This window comes from Hirundo rustica, chromosome 1, assembly GCF_015227805.2.
Source record: "Hirundo rustica isolate bHirRus1 chromosome 1, bHirRus1.pri.v3, whole genome shotgun sequence".
Lineage (NCBI taxonomy): Eukaryota > Metazoa > Chordata > Aves > Passeriformes > Hirundinidae > Hirundo > Hirundo rustica.
The window spans coordinates 20,315,715-20,340,981 of NC_053450.1; the positions used below are offsets into that span (position 1 = coordinate 20,315,715).

The 25,267-nt window shown below is 42.9% G+C and overlaps 2 protein-coding genes across 2 annotated transcripts; one reads left to right on the forward strand and one right to left on the reverse strand.

The window, feature by feature from the left end:
- The first annotated feature begins 63 nt into the window (after positions 1 to 63).
- SLC25A32 (solute carrier family 25 member 32) lies at positions 64 to 15,368 on the forward strand. Its single transcript, XM_040079932.2, has 7 exons — positions 64 to 241; positions 3,032 to 3,182; positions 4,736 to 4,821; positions 6,013 to 6,173; positions 11,999 to 12,112; positions 12,660 to 12,805; positions 15,212 to 15,368. Exons 1-7 carry the CDS (start codon positions 70 to 72, stop codon positions 15,345 to 15,347), a joined length of 966 nt encoding a protein of 321 aa, XP_039935866.1. The 5' UTR covers positions 64 to 69; the 3' UTR covers positions 15,348 to 15,368.
- A 3,265-nt stretch (positions 15,369 to 18,633) lies between these two features.
- Positions 18,634 to 25,014, reverse strand: CTHRC1 (collagen triple helix repeat containing 1). Its single transcript, XM_040079946.2, has 4 exons — positions 24,909 to 25,014; positions 21,653 to 21,874; positions 20,160 to 20,376; positions 18,634 to 19,024 (listed from the first exon to the last, which is right to left on the reverse strand). Exons 2-4 carry the CDS (start codon positions 21,863 to 21,865, stop codon positions 18,882 to 18,884), a joined length of 573 nt encoding a protein of 190 aa, XP_039935880.1. The 5' UTR covers positions 21,866 to 21,874; positions 24,909 to 25,014; the 3' UTR covers positions 18,634 to 18,881.
- Between the last annotated feature and the right edge of the window lie 253 nt (positions 25,015 to 25,267).

Consider the following 25,267-nt stretch of genomic DNA (forward strand, 5'->3'; position numbering starts at 1 on the left):
GCGCGGGCCGTTCTCGCGCGAGGGCGCGAGCCCCGCCGCGGCCCCGCCCCTGCGCGCGCGCGGCCGGCGATGGGCGCCGCGGGCCCCGCGTGCGCGGCGCGCGAGCCGCTGGCGCGGGAGTCGCCGGTGCGCTCCGTGCTGCGGCACGTGCGGCTGGAGAACCTGGCGGCCGGAATGAGCGGCGGCGTCCTGTCCACCCTGGCGCTGCACCCGCTGGACCTCGTCAAGATCCGCTTCGCAGGTGAGGCCGGACCGGCCGTACCCCCGCCGTCCTGCGCTAAAGACCCACCGCCGTGCCCAGCCCGAGCCCAGCCCGGGACCCGCCCGGGACCCGCCGGGCGTTCCGCCCAAAGCCCGCGCTGGTCCGCCCGCCCCGTGCGCGGCCGCAGCACCACGGTGCCGGCTGCAGCCCCGCGGCTCGGAATAAACTGGCCGTAAGCCGGAAAGGAGGGTCTCAGATTCTTTTCCCTGCTATCCCAAAGGCTTCTTGTCACTTGTAGGTGCTGTAAAATGTGCGGTGTGCCTCGAGCTGCTTCCAGGGAGTTTAGAGAGCTGGGCAGCCTCTTCCCGCCCTTCCATGACCACCTGTGCCAGGGGACACCGCAGGAATGCCTGCTTTTAACAGCGGATTGTCACAAACCCACGTTCAAAGTTCACCTTTATGCCAAAGATTGTCAACACTCAGCGCGGTAGTTTTGGAACAACCTTGGTTGTTAACAATAGTGGTATTGCTTAGCAGAAAAATCTTACCTAGTTTGTTTTTCCACATGGAAACATGGCGACTTCTCTTGACTTTTCTGCTAGTTTGAGAAACTTTTCCACCATTTATCATATTCTCTTTCAGAGAGGTTGAAACATTTTACTGTATCTTTGGATTGTTTTCTCAAATAGATACATGGATGTTTTAAGTTCTCAAAATCAAACTATCACAGAGACGTTTCACAAAATTTTAAACATTGCATGTCCTAGTTGGGCGCATCCTGGGCTGCATTATGGAAAGCATAGCCAGCAGAAGGGCTCTTCTCTCTATTTACTATTGTAAGACCATGTCAGAAGTGCTGTGTCTAGTTTGGGGCTCTCAAGGACAAGGAAGGAAGATCCCAGTGGAAGCCACCAAACTGGTGAAGGGGCTGGAGCACATTTCATAGATCAGGCTGACAGAACAGGGTCAGTTTGGCCTCAGAAAGGAAGGGCTGAGGAGAGCTAAAATTGCAGTCTATGACAATGTTATTGGAAGACACAGAAAAGGTAAAGGCAGATTCATGGAGATAGTAGGCCGAAAAAGAACAGTCACAAGTGTGAACACGGAAGATTCCAGTTATTTTGCTGTGAGAATGATCAAATACTAGGAAAGGTTACCCAGAGACAATATAATCTCTTCAGCCATGGAAACATTCAGGAGTCAACTGGTCATGTCCCTAAGTAACCAGATCTAATTAGAGCTGGTTGGAGTACAGGTTTGGATTAGGTGGCTTTTGGAGGTCATGTACTTTCACATGCTTCTTTGGGTTGAAAATAACAATTCCTATGTTTTGTCTTCAACCAGCGAGCAGGAGCTGATATCAGAAATGAATGTTGTGAAGATCTTGACAGCATCATTGACAGAGAGACTTGCATTTGTGTTTCTGGTTTCCCATGTTGTTTAATATGTTTATAAACTTGATCTAGTGTCTGCATGGTAAAAAGTTTCATAAATGTCTTTAGGAAAGGTCTAGCAACACTTATTTGGGAAGAAGGAAAGAGATGTTTGTGTTCTAGTTTTGAGTGGCTGTCAAGGTGCTGAGACCTTTTCACACTGTGCTCAGCAAAAACATTTTATCTTTAATGCTCAAGACTGTCACAATATTCAATACTGGACAGAGAGTTCAAGGGGAATGAATGATAAGTGTGGCACTGAACAGAAAATGCCTGTTTACCAGGATTAATTTTGATGGGGACACAAAAACTACACTTCTTGTAAAACTTTGAGATCAGTTTTCAGTACAGTTGCAGACTAGCCATATGTCTGTATTAAGAATGAAAGCTGCTGCTGTGTTGGCATAGTAGAGTAATTTCTGTGAGAAGAGAGCTAAGGAGTTCACCCCCTACTCAGATAAGCTCTGCTTAGATCAATTTGTTCAGTCTTGTGTACTGGAGTTTTGAGTAGCTCCAAAGATGCTCTTCAGGCAACTTGTTCAAGCATTTGGCCGCTCTGCTGGATAAAAAGTTCTGGTCAGAATTCCCTGTATTTCAGCTTGTGTCTGCTACCTCTTGTCATCTCACTATGGACCATATCACATAGGTCATCAGTAATCAATTTACTCTCTTGCTGTTATGGTAGGAGCAGTAGTAATTACTACTCCAAAGTTTGGGCTCATCCATTTTCTACATGATCTGTCAGACAAAAACTTGTGTGTTTTCTGTATTTTTGAAGTAACATTTTCTGAATATTTGGACAACCGGGTGTCAGGTTATTAGGTGGGAGAAGAAACATTTGAGTATTCTGGTAAAAACTGACTTGGCAATCAGTAAGACCCATTTCTTTATAGAACATTTTAAAGAGAAAATTTGGATTTAAGGATTGTTACTTGGGACTTGTCTAAACAGCTTAGCGAAACATGTCATCCATATCACTTCAAATGTGATGTAAAATTGCTGGAGTGCTAAAAAGAAGAGACAGAAAACTTCAAACCTGCTGCTCATCAAAAATGCACAAAAGTGCATTTACTTAGCCTTGTCAGATTAATAGGAACTTTCCTCTTACTGAGCTAAGGAGTTATCTCTTTATTTTGTTTCTCCCCCCCCTCTTTTTTCCCCCTAAGTTCTTGAACTCTAGGCTTATAAAGCTGTAAACCCCAGCTCTTGCATTCTTGTGAAATAATACTCTTTTAACACAGTCGATCAGTTAGGTTTCGTGTTTGTTTATTGCTCGCTTTAGGAGGCTGTGGACTTCTGTGTTGGCTTGGACACAGTTGAACTTTATGCTTCCTGAAATGTTTTTATGTACTTTATGTGCTGAAATGTTTTCCAGTAGAATTTCTTTCTTTCGTAGTGAGCGATGGATTGGAGCTGAGGCCAAAGTACAATGGGATTCTCCACTGTATGGCCACGGTCTGGAAGCACGAAGGACTTCGAGGCCTGTATCAAGGGGTAACTCCAAACATGGTGGGAGCAGGGGCTTCCTGGGGACTTTACTTTTTCTTGTAAGTAGAACCATAAAATGTGGTGTTCGAATACACATTGCATCTTCTTTGTGAGGTATAAAAATGTGCTAAGTGACACAAACTTGTAATTCTCTTAGCTAGCCCAGGTCTGTTAATGTTTATTAAGGTTTGCTGTTTTAGAGTTTAAGCAATTTGAGTCAGAGTCCTGTTTCTTTGTCGGGTACAGTGCATTCTCTTGATGCTGTGAAAATACTAAGGACTTTGAGAGGTGGTGCCAATACACTATTCTTAAAACCTCATGAAAAACAAGAATCTAAATTGATTTCTTAAAAATTAAAGAGCATGAGTGTTGGAGTCCAGGGCATTCCTTTGGTTGCCCTGGAGGGTCAGGGACCTGGGCAGGGGGGTCTGGGACCCCAGCCCAGAGCCCAGAGCTCAGAGAGACACTGGATTTGATTTCAGTCCATGGGAGAGGCTTCTTGCACTGCAGGAAGCATTGCAGGCCACAAGAGTGTAAAAATAGTAGTTTAGAATATCACAGGGTGAAAAAACAGTGAGTTAGGGATTCTTGGCATTGAAGTGAATGGGGCAAGATGGAGAATTTAGGGCGTTGTCTCTTTCTTCTTCCTTCTTGTTCCCTCACTCCATTTCCGCAGTGACGTTGGCACAAAGTAGTTAGTGAGGATTGGGTCAGAGTAAAGATGACCTTTCTAGTAATAGTGATAGACATTGGTAAGAAATAGTAAATAAAGAATACGTAGCAATTAGTATAAAAGATAAGGACAACCCAGAGACGGGGGGAGTCACCAGATGTCCAAGCCACGGCAACATCTTTTGGACACTGAGAAAATTGTAAGATAAGAACTAATAAACGAAGCATGTAACCTTGAAGACTCCGTCTTTTCCTGCGTTTGGCACAGAGCTTTGCAGAGGGCCAGGACTCTAAGACCACCTGAATGCCGGGGAATTTAAGCTCCTAAAAAGGAGCCCCCGACACATGAGGTTAAATGTTTGATTGCTTTTAATCATTATAGTGACGGTTTTTTCATCGTTTTTGTCAGTTGATGGTCTATGCTTTTAAAGCCTGTTTTTTAACATTCTACTTTATTAACTGTTACTGTGACCTGATTTACTGCTTATCCCTATTAATTGAAACATTTGAGGGACTAGTTAGCTGGCATGCCTATACAAAGCTTGTCAGTTGTCTACACTCTGCTGCTGTTGTACTTTGGTCCCTAAGCTTTGCTGTAAATTGCTATTGACTCTTCATCTGTTGACAGTTTCTTAATTCACAAAGATTGCAAACTGGATCAAGAGAAGAAAGCTCAGTGTATTGCTGAGCTAAAGGGTAGATACCTAGCACTGTGGCTCCCAATAAACTTCTTTTGGAAGTTAATTCTTGATGTCTGATAATTTTAAAGAGCTAACTGCTCAGAGATTGATTAATCAATTAAACAAAGGTAGTTTGGATACCTTTTCTTTAAAGGCTGTGTGCCACCATGATCTTAGGTCATGTATGTCGTTCTGGACTTGTTTTTTTTGTGATGTACATCTGTTTTCATCTTTACTAAAATATATTGTACATTTTCCAGTTACAATGCCATCAAAGCTTATAAGAAGGAAGGGAAGATGGAAAGTCTCAGTGCAAGCGAACACCTAGTGTCAGCTGCAGAAGCTGGTGAGGTTAAATACAAAGATAAATGTTTACTTGTAGCCTTTCCATTTGCTGCTACCTGCCTTTCTCTGTCAGGTGGCAAGTGTAAGTGTTCCAGCCCAAATACAATAGTTTGTTGCCTGTAAATAAAACAAATATGTCTAGCACAAATAGATGGGTCACTGTGGTCCTTCAGTTTTGTGCAGAATTAGTGGTTGTCAAAATGTCTTTTGTCCTTGTTTCCATTCTGTATAAGCACTTTCCCCATTTAGTACTGTATTGGATCCCAAAATGTGATTATAGAAATCTGCTGCTATCAGATTGTTAACTTGTTAAATGTTTGACACATGGACCTGGAAAGGAGGCAGCCTGTTGAATCATGGAATGGTTTGGGTTGGAAGGGACCTGAAAAATAATCTCGTTCCAACTCCCTGTCATTGGCTGGGACACCTCCCACTAGACCAAGTTGCTCAAAGCCTCATCCAGACTGTTTTTGAACACTTCCAGAGATGGACATCCACAGCTTCTCTGGGCAACCAGTGCCAGTGCCTCACCACCGTCACAGTAAAGAATTTCTGCCTCATATCTAATCTAAACCTACTCTCTTTCTGTTTGAATCATTCCCCCTTGTCCTGTCACTACTTGCTGTACAGGCAATTTGGAAGACTTTTTATCAGGATTTTGAAGCATTTATTTAATGTTGAAATATAAGGCATATTGTTTGACACAAAATATAGTAATGGATTCTGCTACAATGGTATTTTATAAAGCTATAACAGGTTGTTGCTATTAACCTGTCAATATTATTAAGCAAATTTCTCATCACTGAGGTGTCCATTAAATTTTGAATTACTGTATACTGAAGAATAACTTGGATAATCAGTGGTACATTAAGAAATTACATTTCCTGTCTACTTCAGATTATGCAACTAACTGTGGAAAGGTGAAGCATAAAAGGGGCTGTACTAAGAATATGCAAAAATACACGTGCTCTGCAAAAGTACCCCCAGCAGGAGTGATTGGACTTGACTGTGAGCTTTGAAGGGAGAGAGAGGGAGCAATGGAGCACATAAGCTTCGCTTACTTTAAACAATGAGTACTCTGGTAGGAAAAGTAGTTTTGTCATTGGAGAAGGCTGTGTTATATTGGACTGAACAAACTGGGACAATCCGTGGAGTTGGCATAACAATGAGTGTAACTTCTGTCTGTTCTCAGGAGCCATGACTCTCTGCATTACAAACCCAATATGGGTGACCAAGACTCGGCTTGTGCTACAATACAACGCTGGCATGGATCCCTCCAAGCGGCAGTACAGAGGAATGTTTGATGCACTTATAAAGATATACAAGACAGAAGGCATACGTGGCTTATATAAGGTAATGACATTCAAGAAAAATTCCAGGATTGCCTGGCACCACCCAGTAGCATGGTGCAACTCCTGAATATTTATCTACCAAAAAAAAAAAGTAATAGCTCGCATTCGTTCTGTGAGTCTTTCCCACTGAAGAACTGCAGCGAAAAGCCTTAGTCAGAAGAAAAGCCATTACTGTTGATAAACTACTTTGTAATTTTTTTGAATCTTCCTATAATTAGAATTGTATAAGCAGGATTGTATAAGCAGCAGCAATGTAACCTATGATGCTGGTGGTACTTCCTTGCATTTTATCCCTTATCTCTGCATTTCTAACATCTTCTGGAAGATGACATGACTAAAGTACTTGCTAATTTTTTTTTTTCCACAATGGATAGTTTTCACAATGGTTTATTTGCCTTCTGGTTATTTATGTCTAATCTGTCAGCTTTAGATACGTTAAACTTGCAGACCTCAAAATATGGTCGGGAAATGTGTGGGGTTTTTTGTTCCCTTTAATTTAGGGAAGCAGATGGCAACAAGCTTTGGACTTTTTGCCTCCTCCTCCTCCCTTCAGGTCATGACATCAAGATGCATTTATCAGTGCCTGGAAGTTGTGAAGAAACCTATTTTAGTTCAGTCTGGCTCTTCTCCTGCAAGTATTGCTGCAGAAATCAGAAGCATAGAATGGCTTGGATTGGAAGGGACCTTAAAGATATTCTTGTTTCAACACCCCTGCGATGGCCAGGGACACCTTCCACTAACCCAGGCTGCTCAGAGCCCCATCCAGCCTGGCCTTGAACACTGCCAGGGATAAGGAACAAGACCAGTTTCTCTTAGAAATTTTCCTGATTACTGAACATTAGCTTCTTTATGTTTTTTATGAAAAATGTGATCCTTCCTATTCTGTAATGAATGCCAAATTCTAACTCCAGGAACAGGGCACCTTACTTATTCCTAAATTGAAATTGTCAGGATTTATGCTTTTCCTGCCTGTATGTCTGCTCTGTTCCATGTAGATAAGTTCTGATTTCTTGGGTCTGTTAGGATTTTAGATGTCCTTCCACCCTTCTTTTCAGATTATTCGTGAGGGTAGCATGTGTCGCCTTTGGCACTAGACACTTCTTTGTAGTGTTAATCTGTGAGTGTGGGACTAAAGCAGCTACTTCCTTTGAAAGAGCAAATTACTTACTTAAATCTGCAAAGAAGGTGACCTAAATAGGTCCTGAGTGACCTACATAAGTATGCACACTGAGCAACTTCCATTTGACTTCTGGGCTCTCAACCTGGTCTATACTGGGGAAAAATGCACCTCTTCAGGTGGCTCTTTGACTGACGTGCTTTAGCCTTCCTCCATTTCAGTGTTTGGGAGAGTTTTTATTTTTCTTGCTCTATTTGCTCTAAATTCTACAGCTAAAGCTTTGTTAATTGCCCTGAGTCACAGGAGTTGTAGTACACAGTTGTCTTCTTTTTCCTCATAATCTTCCTTTCAGATAGCATTCATTATAGCAGATAAGGGGATCTCAGATAGTACCACCTTATTGCAAATGAAGGGATCTCAAATAGAACAACTTTCTCAGACAGATAGAATTGGAAGTAAAATCTGGAAGGAGCTTATTTCTGTTTGATATTTGTCTTCTAAAGAATGGTGTTTCTGACCAAGCAGTTTAGTATTGCTCTTAATGGCATAGATACTTTGTTATCATTTTTACTGATTTGAGCAAATCCTTTCAGTCCTTTGAGGTACCAACTGGTAATGTACATCAATCTTTCTAGCAGGGATCAAAGCTGTCTTTATTAGCTCTGCTAGGTATTGATTGTTCATCAAATATGATTTGTCTGAATCTAGGTTTTTCAGTAAGTTGTTCCTCTTGAACTTAGCCCAGTTTTGAAAGGCAGGAGGAGTCTCCTTCACTCATTACCTCAGTAATCATCCAGTCAGTGGTATTCCACACCCTCCATCCATTGGGCTTTGTCTTTTGGCCCCTACCCTCCTGATGACTGGGGACAGAGCTCTCTGCTGAACAGAACACTAGAATTAAAAAACAGCTTGGGGTTATGTACTTTGAACATGCCATGGATCTGCTGGAGATCTGAGCCTTGAAGGTGAATGTCATACAAACATCTTCACGTTATGAGTGCTCTGTTGTTCTTTTCAAGCATAAGGTAGGAGTGACCAAACATGGTAAAATAGTGGTAAGATAGTAGGATTGGTGCTTTTGGGAAAACATAAAATATCTCTGAGCTGTTGAGAAATTGTTAGATGTATAGTCTAGAATGACTGACTACTAAGACATCAGTCAGGAATGCAACTGCCATCCTTCATGGCCTCTGTATTTCTGTATGTGCATTTTTATTCTCTTTTGTTGATGATACAGAGGCAGCAGTTGGAAATAGAGCAATGCTTAATAAACAAGAGTAAAATACACAGGAAATGTAGAAAATTTGCAGAGGTTAAAGTAAAATCCAGGTTCATCAAGACTGAGAACAATAAAGTAGTGTGCTGACAACAACAAAACTCATAACAGTAATGCGTGCTCATTAGCAAGTATATTTGGGCCCTTTTGTGTGTCATTTCACCTTTTGGTAGGCAAGATTCTATGCTCTGAAAGTAGAGTACTTCTGCTCCCTCAAGGGCTAAGGCACTTACCTCTCTTTATTTTGCAATGCTTTTGCTTGTGTTATTTTTCTTGTAACTATGAAGCTTGTGAGTTTTCTATATATTTGTACCTGTACACAGCAAAATCCATTGAGATTTGGCTGTCTTGATTTTAACTGAAGTTGCAGGTTCTGCACACAGCCATGAGCATGAGTGGCTTTCACATAAAAGATGGTGACATTTTTCACCATGAAGGAGTCAAGATGAGAATGGCAGCTGCAGTGTCCTGTCTGCACAAGTTGTCAGAGCAGGGCACTCAGACACTGCAGGTCTTTGACCCACTGAGAGCCCAAATGAAGGCAGCACTGGAGAGATTACAGGGAGTATTTGCTGCATTCTTTTGAAGCATACAGCAGAGGCTGTTCTGGCTTGAGTGCTGTCAAACACTTCAGGCAGTGATGTGGGTATCACATTCATCAAATCAACCTTCTTTTCTTCTTTACTAAGAAGCACAGGTTTTCCAGTGTGTACATTTGCCTTTGTTTCTTTGTATTGTGATGGGTAACCTTTGAAACACTAACCAACAGGACATTTTCTTCTTGTCATGGATTTTCAGCACTTAAAATGCTTTTTTCTTTTTTCCCACTGTCTGCTGCTCAGAATTATATGCCACTTAAAATTCTAATCATATATTTAGTTCTGTCTGTTGTTCTAATCCTTCAAGAAAGAATTCAAGCATAACTGCTTTGAGGAGCAACTCATCTTGTCATGCCTTCATGACAAAAATCTTCTAAAGATACCTGTCAAATATTAAAGTAAAAAATAACAAGAAATACATGAAGTTATTATAAAAGCTTTAGGGTCATATTATGGATCATAAAATAAATATTAAATTCTATCAAATTTTGTGACAAGAAAGGATTTTGTATTTAATTATTCTAAGAATAAGAAAATAGAATATGTTTCAAAAACTTTCTCAGCCAAGATATTTCAGTGCTGTGAAGAAGTCAGTTTTGCTTAGAAACATTTTTCCATAAGAATATGTTGTTTTCTATGGTCAGTAGAAACCTGGGTCAGCTCCTATTTTACTGAAGCGCATTGGCTGGCAGTTGCCTCACTCTCTTCTTGCATTTTTTAATATTGGCCCAACATTAAAAGTCCCTCAGTTCTTTAGAAGCTTTTCTCATCAGCACAAGACTTAAAGAGTGCTGGAATTTGTTTATGAAGTACAACCAGTAAATGCTTTAGGACTCTTGGGTACAAGTTATCCAAATCTTCTGGCTTAAGTTTAAGAGTTTAGCCCTCTTAAATGTTGTTCAACATTCTTCTTTTGTTGGCTGGGAAAGTATTACCTCATTCTTCTATGATATAAATACATTGTTCTAATTCTTTCCAAGTGAAGAACAATTACTTCCACTGTCTTTTAGTGGTTTTACCGTATAATCATTGGGAAATGTTTTTGAAGTTTTTCCCTGCTATCACTTTCCATAAGTTTCATATTGTTCCCTTTTTGCTGACGCAGATAATTATTTTCTTTGACATTTTTCATAATTTTTTTCTGCTCCTTCTGTTTTTATATTACTTTTATTTTCTTCTCTGATTCAGGATTTCTGAAAACCAAAGTTGTCCTTTTCCCTCTATTGGGGCTCTTTGGCTTCAAGCTTCACTTTGTGCTTACAGCTGTCAAAATACAGATATGTGGTTTAATTCCACTTGTCCTCATTTGGAGAAGTTTTTTTTCTGGGACTTTCACTAGCACTTAATGCATTTCACCAGTTTGTGGTCATGATAGTGAGTTCATGACCATTATTTCTTACTGTGAGGAGAAATTTATCTTCATGTATTAAAGAAATTCTAAAAAATCATTTCCAGAATGACTGAAAAACTTTAGAAATCAATATGTAGCATTTGGAAAGCTGATCCCTGAAGTGGTATTTTGTGTATTATCCGTGCAATTTTTATGCCTGCTGTAGTTTTAGTTGTTGGGGAGTTTTATGCAATTTAGGAGTTTTATTATTTTGTCTTGTTAATACTAATTCAGTGGGCTCCTTCAGGGATCCCTTCTCTTTTTGGCCTTCTCCAGGCTTTTAATTGTATACTGATAAGTCTTTATTCAACATTTTGGGTTTCGCTTTTAGTCTAACACAGATTTTGGCATCTGGGCACATTTTTAAATTCCTTTTGCTTGCCTGAATGGATCATAGGAAATAAAACTTTTTTTTTTACTTTGTTCCTTTGAGTGCTTTTAATCACATTTTGATCACTTACTCCATTATAATTGTCCCCCAACAGTTTGCAGCAAGCTTTTGAGTCCCTTTTTGGCCAAGATGATTACTCCCCCATTTATTTGTGTTTTTCAGTGTAAGTGACCAGCTCTTCGAAAAGAAAATTAGTGCATTTCAGAACCTATGCAGCCGGCAGCTTATTTTCTAGGAGCTAGCCCTGCTCCTGGGGGAACTCCTGCCTTCTCTTTCTTGTGGAGACAGTTCAGAGAGTACTGGTTTTCCCCCTTCATTTCAACTTTTTTGAAGCTAAAGGTTGATGCATATTTTCATGTGTTTGTATGTGTAAGACAAACAGTGCTGGAGCAGCTCACTCTGTTCTCCCCCAGGGGCATGGCAATGTCAGGATTATGGTTGGACCTGATAATCTTAAAGGTCTTTTCCAACCAAAATGATTGTATGAGTCTATATAGACACAAACATTTTTAGTATAGAAATATCTATGTATATCATAGACACATATTTATGTAGAGACACACATGTAAACATATACATATCTATCTCCCAGGCTCAATCACAATAATTTTTTGTACCTCTGCTCCTGACGGCCCTTCTCTGAGTTGCCAGCATCGGTCATTGCATTACCAGTCTCAGGTGGGAGCCAGACCCCTCAGTGCCACTCTCTGGGAAGGGGCAGGCACTGAGCAGCACATTTGCAAGACCACAGCTTGATTTGTGATCTTGCAATCCTAATCTGTGTTTCCAGCTTGTGCTCTGTGAGGTGGAGTTGCTGGGCCACTTGTTTTATCTCAGTGACTCAGTAGGTGACTTTAGGCTGTGTCAGAAGAGCCGCATTTATTAAGAGTTTCTGTGGTGCCTGCCCTTTAGAATACCCGAGTCAGACTGCTACAGCTGTGCAGGCACAGTCTGTACGTTAAGGGAGGACAAATGTAGGTGTGTGAGCTGTGCTCTGTCAAGTTGTTTAGGTTTCGTGCATTACCCTTTAACCTTGTTTTATCCTTTTTTTAGGGATTTGTGCCTGGTCTGTTTGGAACATCACATGGAGCGCTTCAGTTCATGGCCTATGAGGATTTGAAAGAGAGATACAACAAGTATAGAAACAGAGTATCAGATACAAAATTGGTATGATGCTTGAGAATAAAACTATGTCGTGGCGTGTAAATAAATAGAAGCTAATTCCACTTGTCGGGTTGTACAGCAGCCAGATGTACAAAGTATTGGTACATTAATTGAAGTGCAGAATGTACAGAAGGAAGTAATACTTTCTCACTTTTTAGGATCGAGCAACTCTTTTTCACTGTTATTGAAAACCAACTTTTATTTTGGCAAGTGTACTGAGAATTTTAGAGGAAAGAATGAGGGTTTTTTCTTACTTTGTGGAACCAGAGGGAGTGGTATTAAACTCTGGAAAACTGTTGAGGAGCAACTTGGGCAAAGGTAGCTACTTTTGGAAGAAGTGTTTCTCTTGATGGGAATGAGAAGGCACAACACATGCTTTACTTGTAGCACTGCATATAGTAAACACTGATGTTTCTTTTAATGTGTTGTATTATAAGGGGGAAAATCTAGGGTATCGTTTGGTTGTACATTTAAAAATCAAATAAGATTTTGGGAACTGGCTAATCTAAACCATACCTAAGGTAAGCCTGAAAATTTTTGTTGCTTTTAGAACACTGTGGAATACATAATGATGGCAGCTGTATCCAAAATATTTGCTGTGGCAGCAACATATCCCTATCAAGTTGTGCGAGCTCGTCTCCAAGACCAGCATAACACATATTCTGGGGTGTTTGATGTGATCCGCAGGACATGGAGGTAGGTGTGCAAAATTAAAAGCCTACATGTTGGAAACTAAGTTTTACAGCATCAGAGCTACCTTTACTAGCTTCTGAGCTGACTTGCAGAACCATACAGTTCAGAGCAAACAAAGTGTTAGCTGTACAAAGTCATATTGTGCAAGATGCCACCAACAGCAGTAAGCTAAGGAGAGAGGAGGAGATAGGAGAGAGTCAATGCTGCTCTTCAGGTTTGTTCGTTTCTGTTGTTTATTCTGTCTCCTTTCTCTCCAGCAAATTTTACAGGCTAAAAAGTAACATTGTCGTGGCCAGCTTGGGACACTAAATGAAGGCTCACTTGAACTGCTTTCGCTTACCACATAGGACAGGAGCATTGTGCTGCTGGGAGTTGTGCTGCTAATCCAGATTCCTGGCAAGGTGAAGGGAGCTAGCCAGAGCTGATTATGCTGATGTCCCTGGGTTACCCTGGGGCCTGACTCCATTTGTAGTCTAGTCCCAGCTTCCTCTAGGACCTTTAGAGACCTGTGACCTCACACCTGTACATATCTTCTCACAAACCTTCCCTGAGCTCCACAGTGCAGGGGAGAGTTTTCACACAGACCTGTGGGGTTACTAAGGGTGGCCACCTCTGCACGTGCACCCAGTGCTTTGGGCAGCATTGCTGCCACCTCTGCACGTGCACCCAGTGCTTTGGGCAGCATTGCTGCCACCTCTGCACGTGCACCCAGTGCTTTGGGCAGCATTGCTGCCACCTCTGCACGTGCACCCAGTGCTTTGGGCAGCATTGCTGCCACCTGTGCATGTGCATCCAGTGCTTTGAGCAGCATTGCTGCCACCTCTGCACGTGCACCCAGTGCTTTGGGCAGCATTGCTGCCACCTGTGCACGTGCATCCAGTGCTTTGAGCAGCATTGCTGCCACCTCTGCACATGCACCCAGTGCTTTGGGCAGCATTGCTGCCACCTGTGCATGTGCACCCAGTGCTTTGAGCAGCATTGCTGCCACCTCTGCACATGCACCCAGTGCTTTGGGCAGCGTTGCTGCCACCTCTGCACATGCACCCAGTGCTTTGGGCAGCATTGCTGCCACCTCTGCACATGCACCCAGTGCTTTGGGCAGCATTGCTGCCACCTCTGCACGTGCACCCAGTGCTTTGGGCAGCATTGCTGCCACCTCTGCACGTGCACCCAGTGCTTTGGGCAGCATTGCTGCCACCTGTGCATGTGCATCCAGTGCTTTGAGCAGCATTGCTGCCACCTCTGCACATGCACCCAGTGCTTTGGGCAGCGTTGCTGCCACCTCTGCACGTGCACCCAGTGCTTTGAGCAGCATTGCTGCCACCTCTGCACATGCACCCAGTGCTTTGGGCAGCGTTGCTGCCACCTCTGCACGTGCACCCAGTGCTTTGGGCAGCGCTTTGGGCAGCATTGCTGCCACCTCTGCACGTGCACCCAGTGCTTTGGGCAGCATTGCTGCCACCTGTGCACATGCACCCAGTGCTTTGGGCAGCATTGCTGCCACCTGTGCACGTGCACCCAGTGCTTTGGGCAGCATTGCTGCCGCCTGTGCATGTGCATCCAGTGCTTCTGGGTTGCAGCATATTGCAGGAGAGATGGGAATGGAGTCCTGGGCTATGAAGAGGTGGCAGCTGCGTGAGTGGCTGAGGCTGTGTTGTTCCAGGAGCACCCCTGTTCAGAGGCTGTACAACCATTTCACCTGGAGGCAGTTCAGAGCAAAAATAGCTCTGATGTGTCAGTGCTGTGCCCTTCAGTGCTGCAGGCTACAGGAAGGCTTACTAGTCCTGGTAAAGTGTAGTACAGCCATTCTGGAGCCGCTACAGTGCTCATGATGAAACAAATGTGACCTAGGGAGGGTAGTGTAAACCACACCCAAGCCTTTCTCAGGATCTCTGTTTACTCATCCTTCCAGGTGTCCTTGGCCTGTGAGTCCTGGACCTAAAGAGCTGAGATTTAATGTCTCTGAAACCTTTTAACAGCCCCAGCATGACACACTGATTCAAACTGGGTCAAATTAGATTCTCATTTATTGGCCATTAGAATAAAAAATCTGGAGGGGATGCTTAAATTCTCAAAAAATGAATGCTGACTTTTCTTAGTTGTTTAGCCAGTTCTCATAGCGTGAAGAAAGATAGTAAATTGCCTTCTACTTAGACAATACCCAGAAGAAAACACTCAAAGCCTGGGCTAAGTAACTGATCTACATAACATTGTTATAGGTTTGGAAGAAAAAATGATGGGTTAATACTTGACGCACTTTAACCACTGTCTGAAATTGTTGTTTTTAACCAGAAGTACATCTCTCAATGGGAGTGTGAGAGATAAAATGCCAGGCTTTGCTTTATGTCTGATTTTTTTCTATTAAAATACATTAATAAAATTAATTTTTTTTTTTTTTTGTCTTTAAAGGAAAGAAGGTGTTCATGGATTTTACAAAGGAATTATACCTAATGTGATCAGAGTGACTCCTGCCTGCTGTATTACATTTGTAGTTTATGAAAATGTGTCTGGCTTTTTACTTGGTTTCAGAAAAGAAAATAATTAAAGGTATGAACTTGTGTTCCTAGGAAGGAATCTATCCTTTATTTTTTATATTCATGATCTTTAAAAAATCAAATTAGAAAGGAGAAATTTAGTTCAGCAGTCTTCTTTGACACTTTGAATTGATCTGATATTTTGAGGAAAGACTGTAGAGACAATAAACCCTGCCAACACCTCTCCTGTGGAATGTTCCTGTTTTGCTGCCTTCCTCTCTGAATCAGCTGTGTCTGCTTGAAGCAGATGTCTGCGACTGTGAAATAATAGTGCTGTGACTGGGTGAAGGCAGCTGCACAGCAATCCCATTCATCCTGGCCCGCCTGGAATAACCCACTAAGCAGTTTCAACGAGTCTCAAGATAACAGTTGGTGAGATTCTGCTCCTGCACAACTGGAAAACTTCATGTGAAAGCAATCCTTGGGACTGTCAAAGCTTTCCTAAATCTCTGAGTCTCATTAAAACAAGGAATGTCACCTGAATCCACCTCTTTGTTATTCGTCAGATTTTAGGATATGGAATGCTCCAGACTCCATTGCTCGTCCAACACAAAAATGCTGCCTCAGTGGGGTGCAGTTTGGAAACTGAAATTGTTTTTTTTAAACGGCTGTCCATTCTTGTGTTTGAATAATTGCAAGTCTGATGAAACTCAGTTCTTGTCTCAGACCAGGCCAGACTTACACTGTGGTTTTTGACTTGGTTTTAGCAGCAGACTGATGAGCTAAAAGTGCATATGTTGCTGGCCACTTAATTCATTTTCTCTCTCTTTCATTCTCTCTCCATCTCTCTCTGTGCCATTCTGTCTTCATTAATGATACTTCTGACCAAATATTACTAAGTAAATGTATATTTGGAAGTGGGCTTACATTTTAAAAGAGAGGATCTTTTTTTTCTTGTTATCCATAGTGATGCAGTGTTCAAACCAGTGTAATAGCAAATAAGACCACACTTACTTTCAATAATACTCTCTAGAAAAAAAAGTTTCTAGTCTAAAAAAATCCCATGCACAGGACTTTATTAAAAAAAAAAAAAAAAAAAAAAAAAACAACCAACCAGAACAATCCATTAATGTCTTCTGGTTTGGTTTAAGGAAAAGATTGTTAATATATTGATTGCTAACTTACTGATAAATTAAATTCTAGTACGCCTCAGTAAATTTGTAAAATAATTGTGAGGTTTTTTCCACACCAATAATTGCCACCATGTATATGTACTTTTTAGAGTTCTGGGTTTGGTGGTTTGGGGTTTTTTATTTCCTTAAGAAAAGACATTACTGACCCGAACATCTGCGTTCTGCTGTCTCTAAGAAGATATTAAGTATCTAGGAAGTATCATTTAACTAGGAAATAAGTTAACAAAGGCTATCCAACCTTAGGGGGAAATCATGAGTTACACAGGGAGCAGAATAATCACTTAGAGAAGTTTCCTGTTTACCAGACTAACCTAAAGCAGAGAACAATTTTTAATAAAAAATTAACAGATATGGGTCTTGGTTTAAATTTTAAATTAAAATCTGGAAAGCTACAGAAACTACTCAGCATTTTGAATCTTTGTTCAGCAATCCAGCTTGTTTTTGTAGATACTATTGCCACATACCACATTTTGTGCATTACTAACTCTGTTGATAATTTACACTTCCACAGTCCCATCCCCTCTATTGATACAGTTGATCATCTCATTGGAAATAATCTCATCTGGGGCCAGTGTTGCTGGCTTTGGTTTTTATTATGGAAGGTTCCATGTGCATTTAGCTGATACTGGAAGTTTACCATGTACATTATGTCGATCCATAGGAGCAGATCCTTCTGCCTTTGGAGGATGCTCACCGGGGTTTGTGTGTTTACTGGTAGACAGAGTGAATTTAGTGGAACACTGAGTTAACTCTACCACCCAGGGTCCAAAATATATTGTGAAGACATATGAAAACATCATAAAAGAGAAAAAGCTGTGCACATACTACCCTGGATTAGTGTGCTCTGGGCCCAGAACAGCTTACTCGTGCTTCAGGGTAAATGCAAAGAGAGGCTGCGAGCGTGTGCACAATCACTCACTGTGTGTTAACTGACGCTCGGTGAGTTCACACCGCGCTCTGCTCATAGTAGCTCATTTGTGTTCAGATACCTTAAAACCATCGTCCTAGCCAGTGAAAACATTGCAGTTCTTCAGAGACAAAATACCAGCTGTGTAACTTGCTGGCTTGCAGCAAATCTCACACACCATCTTGCAGCTGGGCAAGCCCAAGTGCTCACTGCAGGTATCCTCCCCTGGTATCTGCAGCAGCAGCTACAGGCAAGAGCTACCCATCCAAGAGATGCCTGGGGGAAATCTTACAGCCTGTTCAGAAAAGATGAGATTTCATCCTAAATAGCTGAAATAAAGTCATTATGGCAGATTTTTTTTTTTCCTTCTAATTTCTGGGAAGAGTGGAGATTTTTGCATGTTGTACATGCTTTTCCTGTTTTTTATTTTTTAGTTCATTAATGCAAAATTGATTTTGTAATACAAACATGAGTATTGTTTCTCTTTAGAACGTGTGCAATTTTTAAAAATATGTCACTTTTTTAAAGTATGTCACTTGCAGCATTTGGAAGAAAATACTTAAAACACTGAAGCTTATGATCTGTGGGCATGATGGACATTGTCACTTGTCAAACATTGTTTCACTTTACCGGTTCACTTTTTGAAAGCTTAAGCCCTTCAACCTGCCTTATTTCTGTATCTTTTAAATACAGATCTAAAAGCTAGATGTTTAATACATCTAGCTTTTAACCAACACCAAAATGATTCTGTATATCTGAAACGCTAAATCCAGGAGAATTATTTTATTGGATCAATGAAATTAAGTGTTGTAACTAAAATTATTTAGTGTCTGCTTCTTAGCAGTGGAGACCAGTCATAGATGTTCCACTGAAATTTAGTCTATTAAGAAGCAAGAGATGGAGATCTTAGATACTCTGGTTTTGCTCAGTTAATTCATAATGAGGTATTTAGCACTTACCACATTGTCTAAGTCACAGTTAAGTCACCAGGAGTTTGTTGAGAGACAAGGCTGTAACAGCGGAGTATCCTTTTCTGCAGTCAGGTTTGCAGGAGTGAATTTTTTGTCTGTTTTCTGAAGGCTAAAGCCAACACCTGATTTTACTTTCTTAGAACTTTACCCATAAAGCCTTCTAAAAAATCATGTGTCATAAAACCATGTAAAATACATTAAACAGATTAATGTTCAATAAAATAACCTGGATTTTTTTTTTTTTTTTTTTGAAAAATGTCTTATTTATTTGATACAAAAAGATGTGGTTAATTCTAAAAACAGTGGTGGTATTACATAAAAAAAATTAAAACATTAATGAACTTGGTTTTGATATTTGTATTCTAAAATGATTATTACAAAAAGTCTCTGCCATGTGCAAAACAAGACAAAGGCTACAGATGCAAGGCTTTGGTGCCTTTCAGTCCAGTACTTGCATCCAACTCTATTGAAATAAATTCTGAAGAAGACATCACAAAATAATAATAAAAAAAGTATTATAAAAAGGTAGGGAAGTTATTTTGGCAGTTCTTCAATGATAATTCGGGAGACTGAATTCCATCCAGTAGAAGCATCTCCCCTGGGATAATCTGAGCACGTCCCAACCCAGATGGCGATATCCACCAAGCCAGCGTTGATCCCTTCGCACAGACCTTCCACTGGTTAAAGACAAAAATCGGGTTACCTCAGCAGACGCAATCCCTTTGTATTTCACAACTGAAGGTGGACACACGTACTTTAGAACAGCGGTTTGTTGCAAGCTTGTGCTATTTAGTTAAATGTGAACAGTTTTTAGAATTTTAGAACCATTTCAGAAATAAAAATTATGTAGAGATGTGGCAGCGTCAGTTACAGCCATGCAGTGCTGCTGTCCGTGCTGCTGTTTGACACTCATTGCAATACCTGAAGCAGATCACAATCCACAGGATGGCTGAATGGGAGGTGTACCTGCTGCTTTAAATACCCAAATTTACACTCTGGAATATGGCTTCATACCCTTCAGACAACTTTCTAGCAGTGGTGGGAGGGAGTGGTGGCACAGCCATCCCTGGTTTACAGCTAAGCCCTCTGAAGGTGACTGCCACCCTCTAAGCTTTTCCACTGCTAAGTCACTGCTTCTGTATAAAGTTCCACCCCTGATACCCCACTAGCACCACTAATTGGAGGTGGGGTAATGAAGACCAGTCAGCTCTACCTCTATGCTGAAAAAATCCTATAATAGCTCTAGACATTAAATTTTATGTAGTCATGAAGTACAGGGAGGAAAATGGAGAAAGGGCACAGACTTTACATTCCCTTTTCTTAGTGTCATATTGTTTTTGTTGAATGAATTCACTAATATGCCTCTGCTAAGCAAATGAGTAATTGCTCCCAGATATTTCACTTTTGTGCCCTACCTGAAATCAGTAGAAAATGCAGGAGGAATGTCTCATTTTTTGCACAGATAATATGCAAATATTAGTATTTTAAGCCAGGACGACACTGTGTACTTGGCAGTAAGGTTGTTTCTTGATAGGCTAATACAGCACGGAATGTCTCTGTATTCATGTTGTGGCAGACATCAGTAGACCTGTCTGGACAGAAATCTCTTCCATTTCTAAATATCAGGTTTTAAGTACCACCAAAAATACCACAACAGGAAAGTACCACTTAATGAACAGTTATAATACTGTTACTTATCAATAGTCAACTCTGAGGCAGCAGAGGAAGAGGAACAAGTGGGAGTTGGCCACTCTCTGCCTTTGGTAACTGCTGCTGCCTTCTGCTCCACCTCTGCTCTCCCGGCATACATACCTGAAGAAGTTCTGTGTATGTTAATAGTAGAATTCAGCTCTGGGCTTCCTTGATCTAAGTATATTATGGCTTCAATGGGCAGTGGCCCAGCACACTCTGCCCCGTTGAAGGTGAAGTACCAGCGCTGACAGCAGGCGTTCCTGCACTTGAGCCGAAGTGAGCCGCTGAAGAGCACGCGGAGAGCGCTGTTCGAGCGCATCTTGGTAAACGTGCATTCCTGGCAGGAGACAGAAGTGCTTTGGTACAAACCACTGGGGTTGAGCCTATTTGGTTTTTATATATTTATATGTAGGACACAGATTTAGGAATATATTTATTTCAAAATGTTTTGGCTATTCTCTTTAGTCTCCTCTGGGGGAAAAGAAATTAAAGCCTGGAAAATCCCTAGTGGTGCAAAGATGCAAATCAGGACAGCACCTCGTAGATGGTAAAGGAGAAATGGATTATGGAAATTCTTGAATTTATTTAGATAACACCTGCTGGTAAGTTGGTAGCCTAGTTACCTTCTGGGATTTATGTAAAGGGATATGAGCTCTCTGAAAGCTGCATTCAAGCCACAGACTCACACAATCATAAGGATTGGAAGGGACCTCTGAAGATCATCTAGTCCAGCCCGCAAGTCCTTGCATGACAAGACAGCACCATTTCTGTCTCTGCTAACAGAAATCCTGGACTTAACAATTATCACAAGATTTCTGAGCAGTTTATACCAAATAAAAATTCCACAACTGAAAAATTAATACTTTCAGGTTTTTAAATGGTTGTTAACCCATCTTCAAAATGCTGGATATCATGGGAAACAAACAAACAAACAAAAAAAGCTAGGGACAGTTCTGCAAGTACAAGGCAGTGAGAAAAGTCTACTGAAAAAGTTGATTCTCGCTCTAGCCACAGCGCAACAGTTAAACTGCTACAATCACTCTGGGCTTTGCTTCATAGCTGGGATCAAACAGGATTTTTTTTCTAAAAGCTTTCCTCCCGGGCCTGCAGTGGAGGAGAGACTGTGTCAGTCTGCGTGACACTGGCAATTCTGCTCCTGAGCAGTGCTGATCCTTTGCAGTAGCATCCTGCAACTGAGTTTCAGTGAGCAACCACTTTGAAGCAAGAGTTACAAAGACAGGTACAATTAACAGATTAAAGATGTTCATCTTTTCTTAGAATTAAAGTTGTAAAAACCTTGCCCTGATTTGGGCAAGCTAGAGGTACTTTTTGGTACTGTGACTTTCATCCTTATAATTACAGATCTGGTCTACTAAATGTACTCTTACACCAGTGACGAAATTCTTCCAAAACCCTATTTCAGAAATGAAACCGGCACATAGCTGAAACACAGTTGAGAGGAATCTGAAGTAGCTAAACCTTTGAGAAGTTCACCCTTGCATGCAGAAAAAGGCCCCAGCAGGAAATCTGTGAGGTTGGTGCTGCCCAGCTCACAGAGGCAGACCTAGAGCCTGCTGTGGCTGGTGCAGCCCTGCCGGGCAGAGCCAACTTACCGCGATCTTGCCCAGGTCGATGCCATAATTAAGCGCGCTCCACGAACACTGCTTGAAGTTGGGTGTCCAGGACTCCTCGATGCTCTCACGCATGCACTCGCCCTTCTCCCCTTTCAGCCCATCCCGTCCTGGGATCCCAGGTGTCCCAGGGATCCCATTGGCTCCTGGGTTTCCATCCCGTCCAGGAACACCACTGGGGCCTTGTAAGCACATGCCATTATACTGGAAGACAGAACAGATCTTGCTGCTTCCATCCCTTAACTCTGAGGCTAATGAAGTCAGACACAAATGAATAACAACAAAACGCAAACCCCCTGCTGTGCCACAATGGGCTATTTCTGCATCTCCAAGAAAATGGTTTCACTGAAGTAAAAAATAAAAGAAGAATAAATTTTCAAGGATAAGCAGTGTCAGCAGAATTTGCTGTAAAATAAGATGCCATCTTTTTAGTGAAAAGATACAGAAATCCTAGAATTTAAAATTTACCTAGTCCAAGAATTCAAACCTGTTGGAAAACCTCAGAGGAGTCAAAACGTTTCAATACAGAAACAAAAAAAAAAAGAAGTCACATGTTAATAGTTGCTTTCTCCTAATCCACCATTACATGTATGATTGTCTATGCAAATATATTTTCACAATTATTTTTCCTTTAAAAAAAAAATTCCATTTCATAGAGAGAAAAGTTAACACCACTTTTCTTCTGTCGCTGCTCCTCTGGTACACAACCACATCATGATAATCAAGCGCCACAGTTCAGACTCCAATATGCACACAAATGGATGTTGATATGGATGTGGGAAGCTGCACCCTGGAATAAAGCTGAACTCAGGAACCCTGTCTGTAATAGCGGGAAGGCACATATGGGAGGAGGGCACTCTAATATCCCTCCTGACATTACAGGATTAGGAAATGTCAGATGTTGCTCTCCCAAACCCCACATCAACACAGACCACTTTCATACTCTCTGCGACTTGGGATTGCCCACCCTGGAGAGTAGGTTTGTGAAGCGCAGAGCTCCTTTCCCCAGCAGCCTGAGTTCTGGGATGTGGGAGGAGCACTGGTGTCAGCCAGCAGGGAACTGCTGAGCAGGACCCTGCAGGGGCTGGCCATGGCTTTTACTCCATGTGCTTTTTTCCGTCTGGCGACTGACTGCTTCCTTCAGTCTTCATCTCAAATCCTCACAGATAGCTGTATTCTGCTCTCACAGTTTCTCACATTTGTTCGTATTTATCTAGTTTAAACCACCTAATCACCTCCTGTTTCAAAAGGAAACAGTGCTGCAGTTGTTCCCCCTCATGCCAGCCATGCCCCTGTCTGCACTGCAGGAGCTGTAAACTACAGCCTCTGCCCTCTTTCTTTCATCAGACTGGTGAATTTTCTTCACTGAGGCTGTGTCTTTTCACAGGTTCTGGTAAAAAAACCAGCAGAGCCATCACAGCCTTAGCCGGAGCCACACCAAAAGTAAAATCAGTGACTTTATGGAGAGGTCTAGTAAGAAGTCAGATGAGGGTTTGACTAATGGTTGCTAGCTTTCCCTTACTACCTTCAAAAAAATCCTGCTGGCTAAAGGCAGTGGAAATATTGGAATATTTTCATGAAGAAAACCACGTTTTAGAAAAGTTAGCTGAAGAGAAGGCTGGTTGGCAAAGCACACACCAACCCAGGAGAACAATGCAAGGACATTTCTACTTCACACAGTAAGAGTTATCTGGTTTTGCTGTTACTTTCCCACTGGACTCTGTAACAGTGACTGGCTCTGGCTTTTGCATGTGGTTACTCACCACAGAAATCCTGGATGTGGAAATAGGCAAGAGCTGGGGGCAGGGCAGAGCTCTGGCCTATTGCCCCCCATCCCCAGAGACCCCAGGAGGGGCTGGCCTGCCTTCACAGAGGAGCTGCCCCCCACAGCCAGACAGGAGAGCACCTCAGCCATGGCACCTCCCAAAAAACAAATGGGAGCACAAAAATCACCTGGGCTTTGGCCTCCACTCCAACTAAAATTGTCGGTCTTGCCAAGCCAAGTCTTTTTCATGCTTTATTAAGCTGGAAATGTATAAAACATTTTTTAAACATCCACTGAAGACAGGATCTCCCCCTCAGTGCTGCCTCCATTCTGCCCCGGCAGGGCTTCTGCTGGAGCAGTCTGTACAGCTGGGCTGTGCATGAGTCAGCTGCCATTGATTTACCCACACGTTGCTGCTCACTCAGTTGCACTCAAAAAGCACTGAGCAATTTCAAAGAAATTCGGGACCTTAAAATATTGCTCAGAAAATGTTAGCTCATCCATGCGTACAGGCTCCTTATTCTCAATGCAATTAAATTTCCACAATAAAAGTGAAAAGGCGATGAAGTACTGTGAAAGGGAAGGAGCTCTGCTAGCAGCGGTGCTTCCAGCACATCACTTTAAGGGATCTCTCTGGAGATCACGGAAGAAATGGCCATAGCACTGATTTTCTATAGAAGGTGAACGGCAGTCCAGCAGCTCACAGAAATACTTTCACATCTGCTTTCTACATACCAAGGACTGGAAAAAATTCCCTCCTGTCTTTATCCCTGAGATAGGATAGCCCCAATGCATTCAGGTTTCTAGTAGCAATGGAATTGCAGACGGTGGTGTGCAGTCCCTGCCGCCAAAGGAAATAACGCGTTCATGAGACTCCAAGGAAAAGTGTGCTCGGTAAGCGTGCAGATAATTTTTCTCATTACCATTTATCCACTAGCATCTTAGGAACTAAACAGCAGTCAACTGCTTATGTTGGAAGGAGCTAAGCAGCATTTACTACTCATGCTGGAAGGGCTGTAAGGTTTCGGCGGTGCCCGTGCAGCAGGAGCGCAGGATCCCGCCGCGGTGACCCCCGGCACCGGGCGCGGAGGGGAGTGCGGGCTCCGCCGGCCGCAGCCGCCATCCCCGGCCCTGGCCCTGCGGGGAAAGCACGAAAAACACACACCGGGCCGCCGAAAGCCCGCGGTTTGTGTCCAAGCCCGTCCACCGCCTTCTCCGCATTTTCCTGATTCAGCACAACAAGGGCGTAATCAGCGGAACCAAGAGATGCCCAGCAGCGCGGGACCGGCGCTGCCCTGCCCGGAGCGGCCATGAGACGTTTCGAAAGCCTCCGATCTATCGCTTTTTCCTATCTTCGCAAAAGCACAGCGGCTGCGTGGCTGCTCCAGCCACCCCCTGCCCGCGCGGCTCCCCCAACAGCTCCGCCCGCCCCGCTCCCGGTCCCCGGCCCCGCTCCGGCCCCGCCGCCCTCACCACGTCCACCACCTCCCGCTGGCGGAGCGCCTTCTGCTTCCCCTTGGGGCTGTCGGAGCCGCCGTGCGGCGGGGCCGCCGCCAGCAGCAGCGCCAGCAGCAGCAGCAGCGGGGCGGCGGCGGCGGCCGGGGCGCGGGGCATGGTGCGGGCCGGGGCCGGCTGCGGCAGAGCCCGGATCCCCGCTCGGCGGCGGCGCGGGGATAAATGAGCCTTTCAGAGCGCGCAGCCCGAGCTCCCTCCCCGGGGAGGCCGGGAATTTCCATCCCGTAACCGAGCGAGACGGCCGGGCAGAGCCACCCCCCCGCGGCCATTGGCACGGGCCGGGGGCTCCCGCCCCCTCGGGCCGGCCCCGCCGAGCT

What these genes read in the sequence shown, in the direction of transcription:
- SLC25A32 (XM_040079932.2), top strand. Translation starts at nt 70, where the DNA reads ATGGGCGCCGCGGGCCCCGCGTGCGCGGCGCGCGAGCCGCTGGCGCGG. An exon ending in CGTCAAGATCCGCTTCGCAG is followed by an intron (nt 242 to 3,031) that starts GTGAGGCCGGAC and finishes TTTCTTTCGTAG; the next exon opens with TGAGCGATGGATTGGAGCTG. An exon ending in GTGATCCGCAGGACATGGAG is followed by an intron (nt 12,806 to 15,211) that starts GTAGGTGTGCAA and finishes TTGTCTTTAAAG; the next exon opens with GAAAGAAGGTGTTCATGGAT.
- CTHRC1 (XM_040079946.2), bottom strand. Translation starts at nt 21,865, where the DNA reads ATGTGCTTACAAGGCCCCAGTGGTGTTCCTGGACGGGATGGAAACCCA. An exon ending in TCGACCTGGGCAAGATCGCG is followed by an intron (nt 20,377 to 21,652) that starts GTAAGTTGGCTC and finishes GTCTCCTGCCAG; the next exon opens with GAATGCACGTTTACCAAGAT. An exon ending in CATACACAGAACTTCTTCAG is followed by an intron (nt 19,025 to 20,159) that starts GTATGTATGCCG and finishes GTCTTTAACCAG; the next exon opens with TGGAAGGTCTGTGCGAAGGG.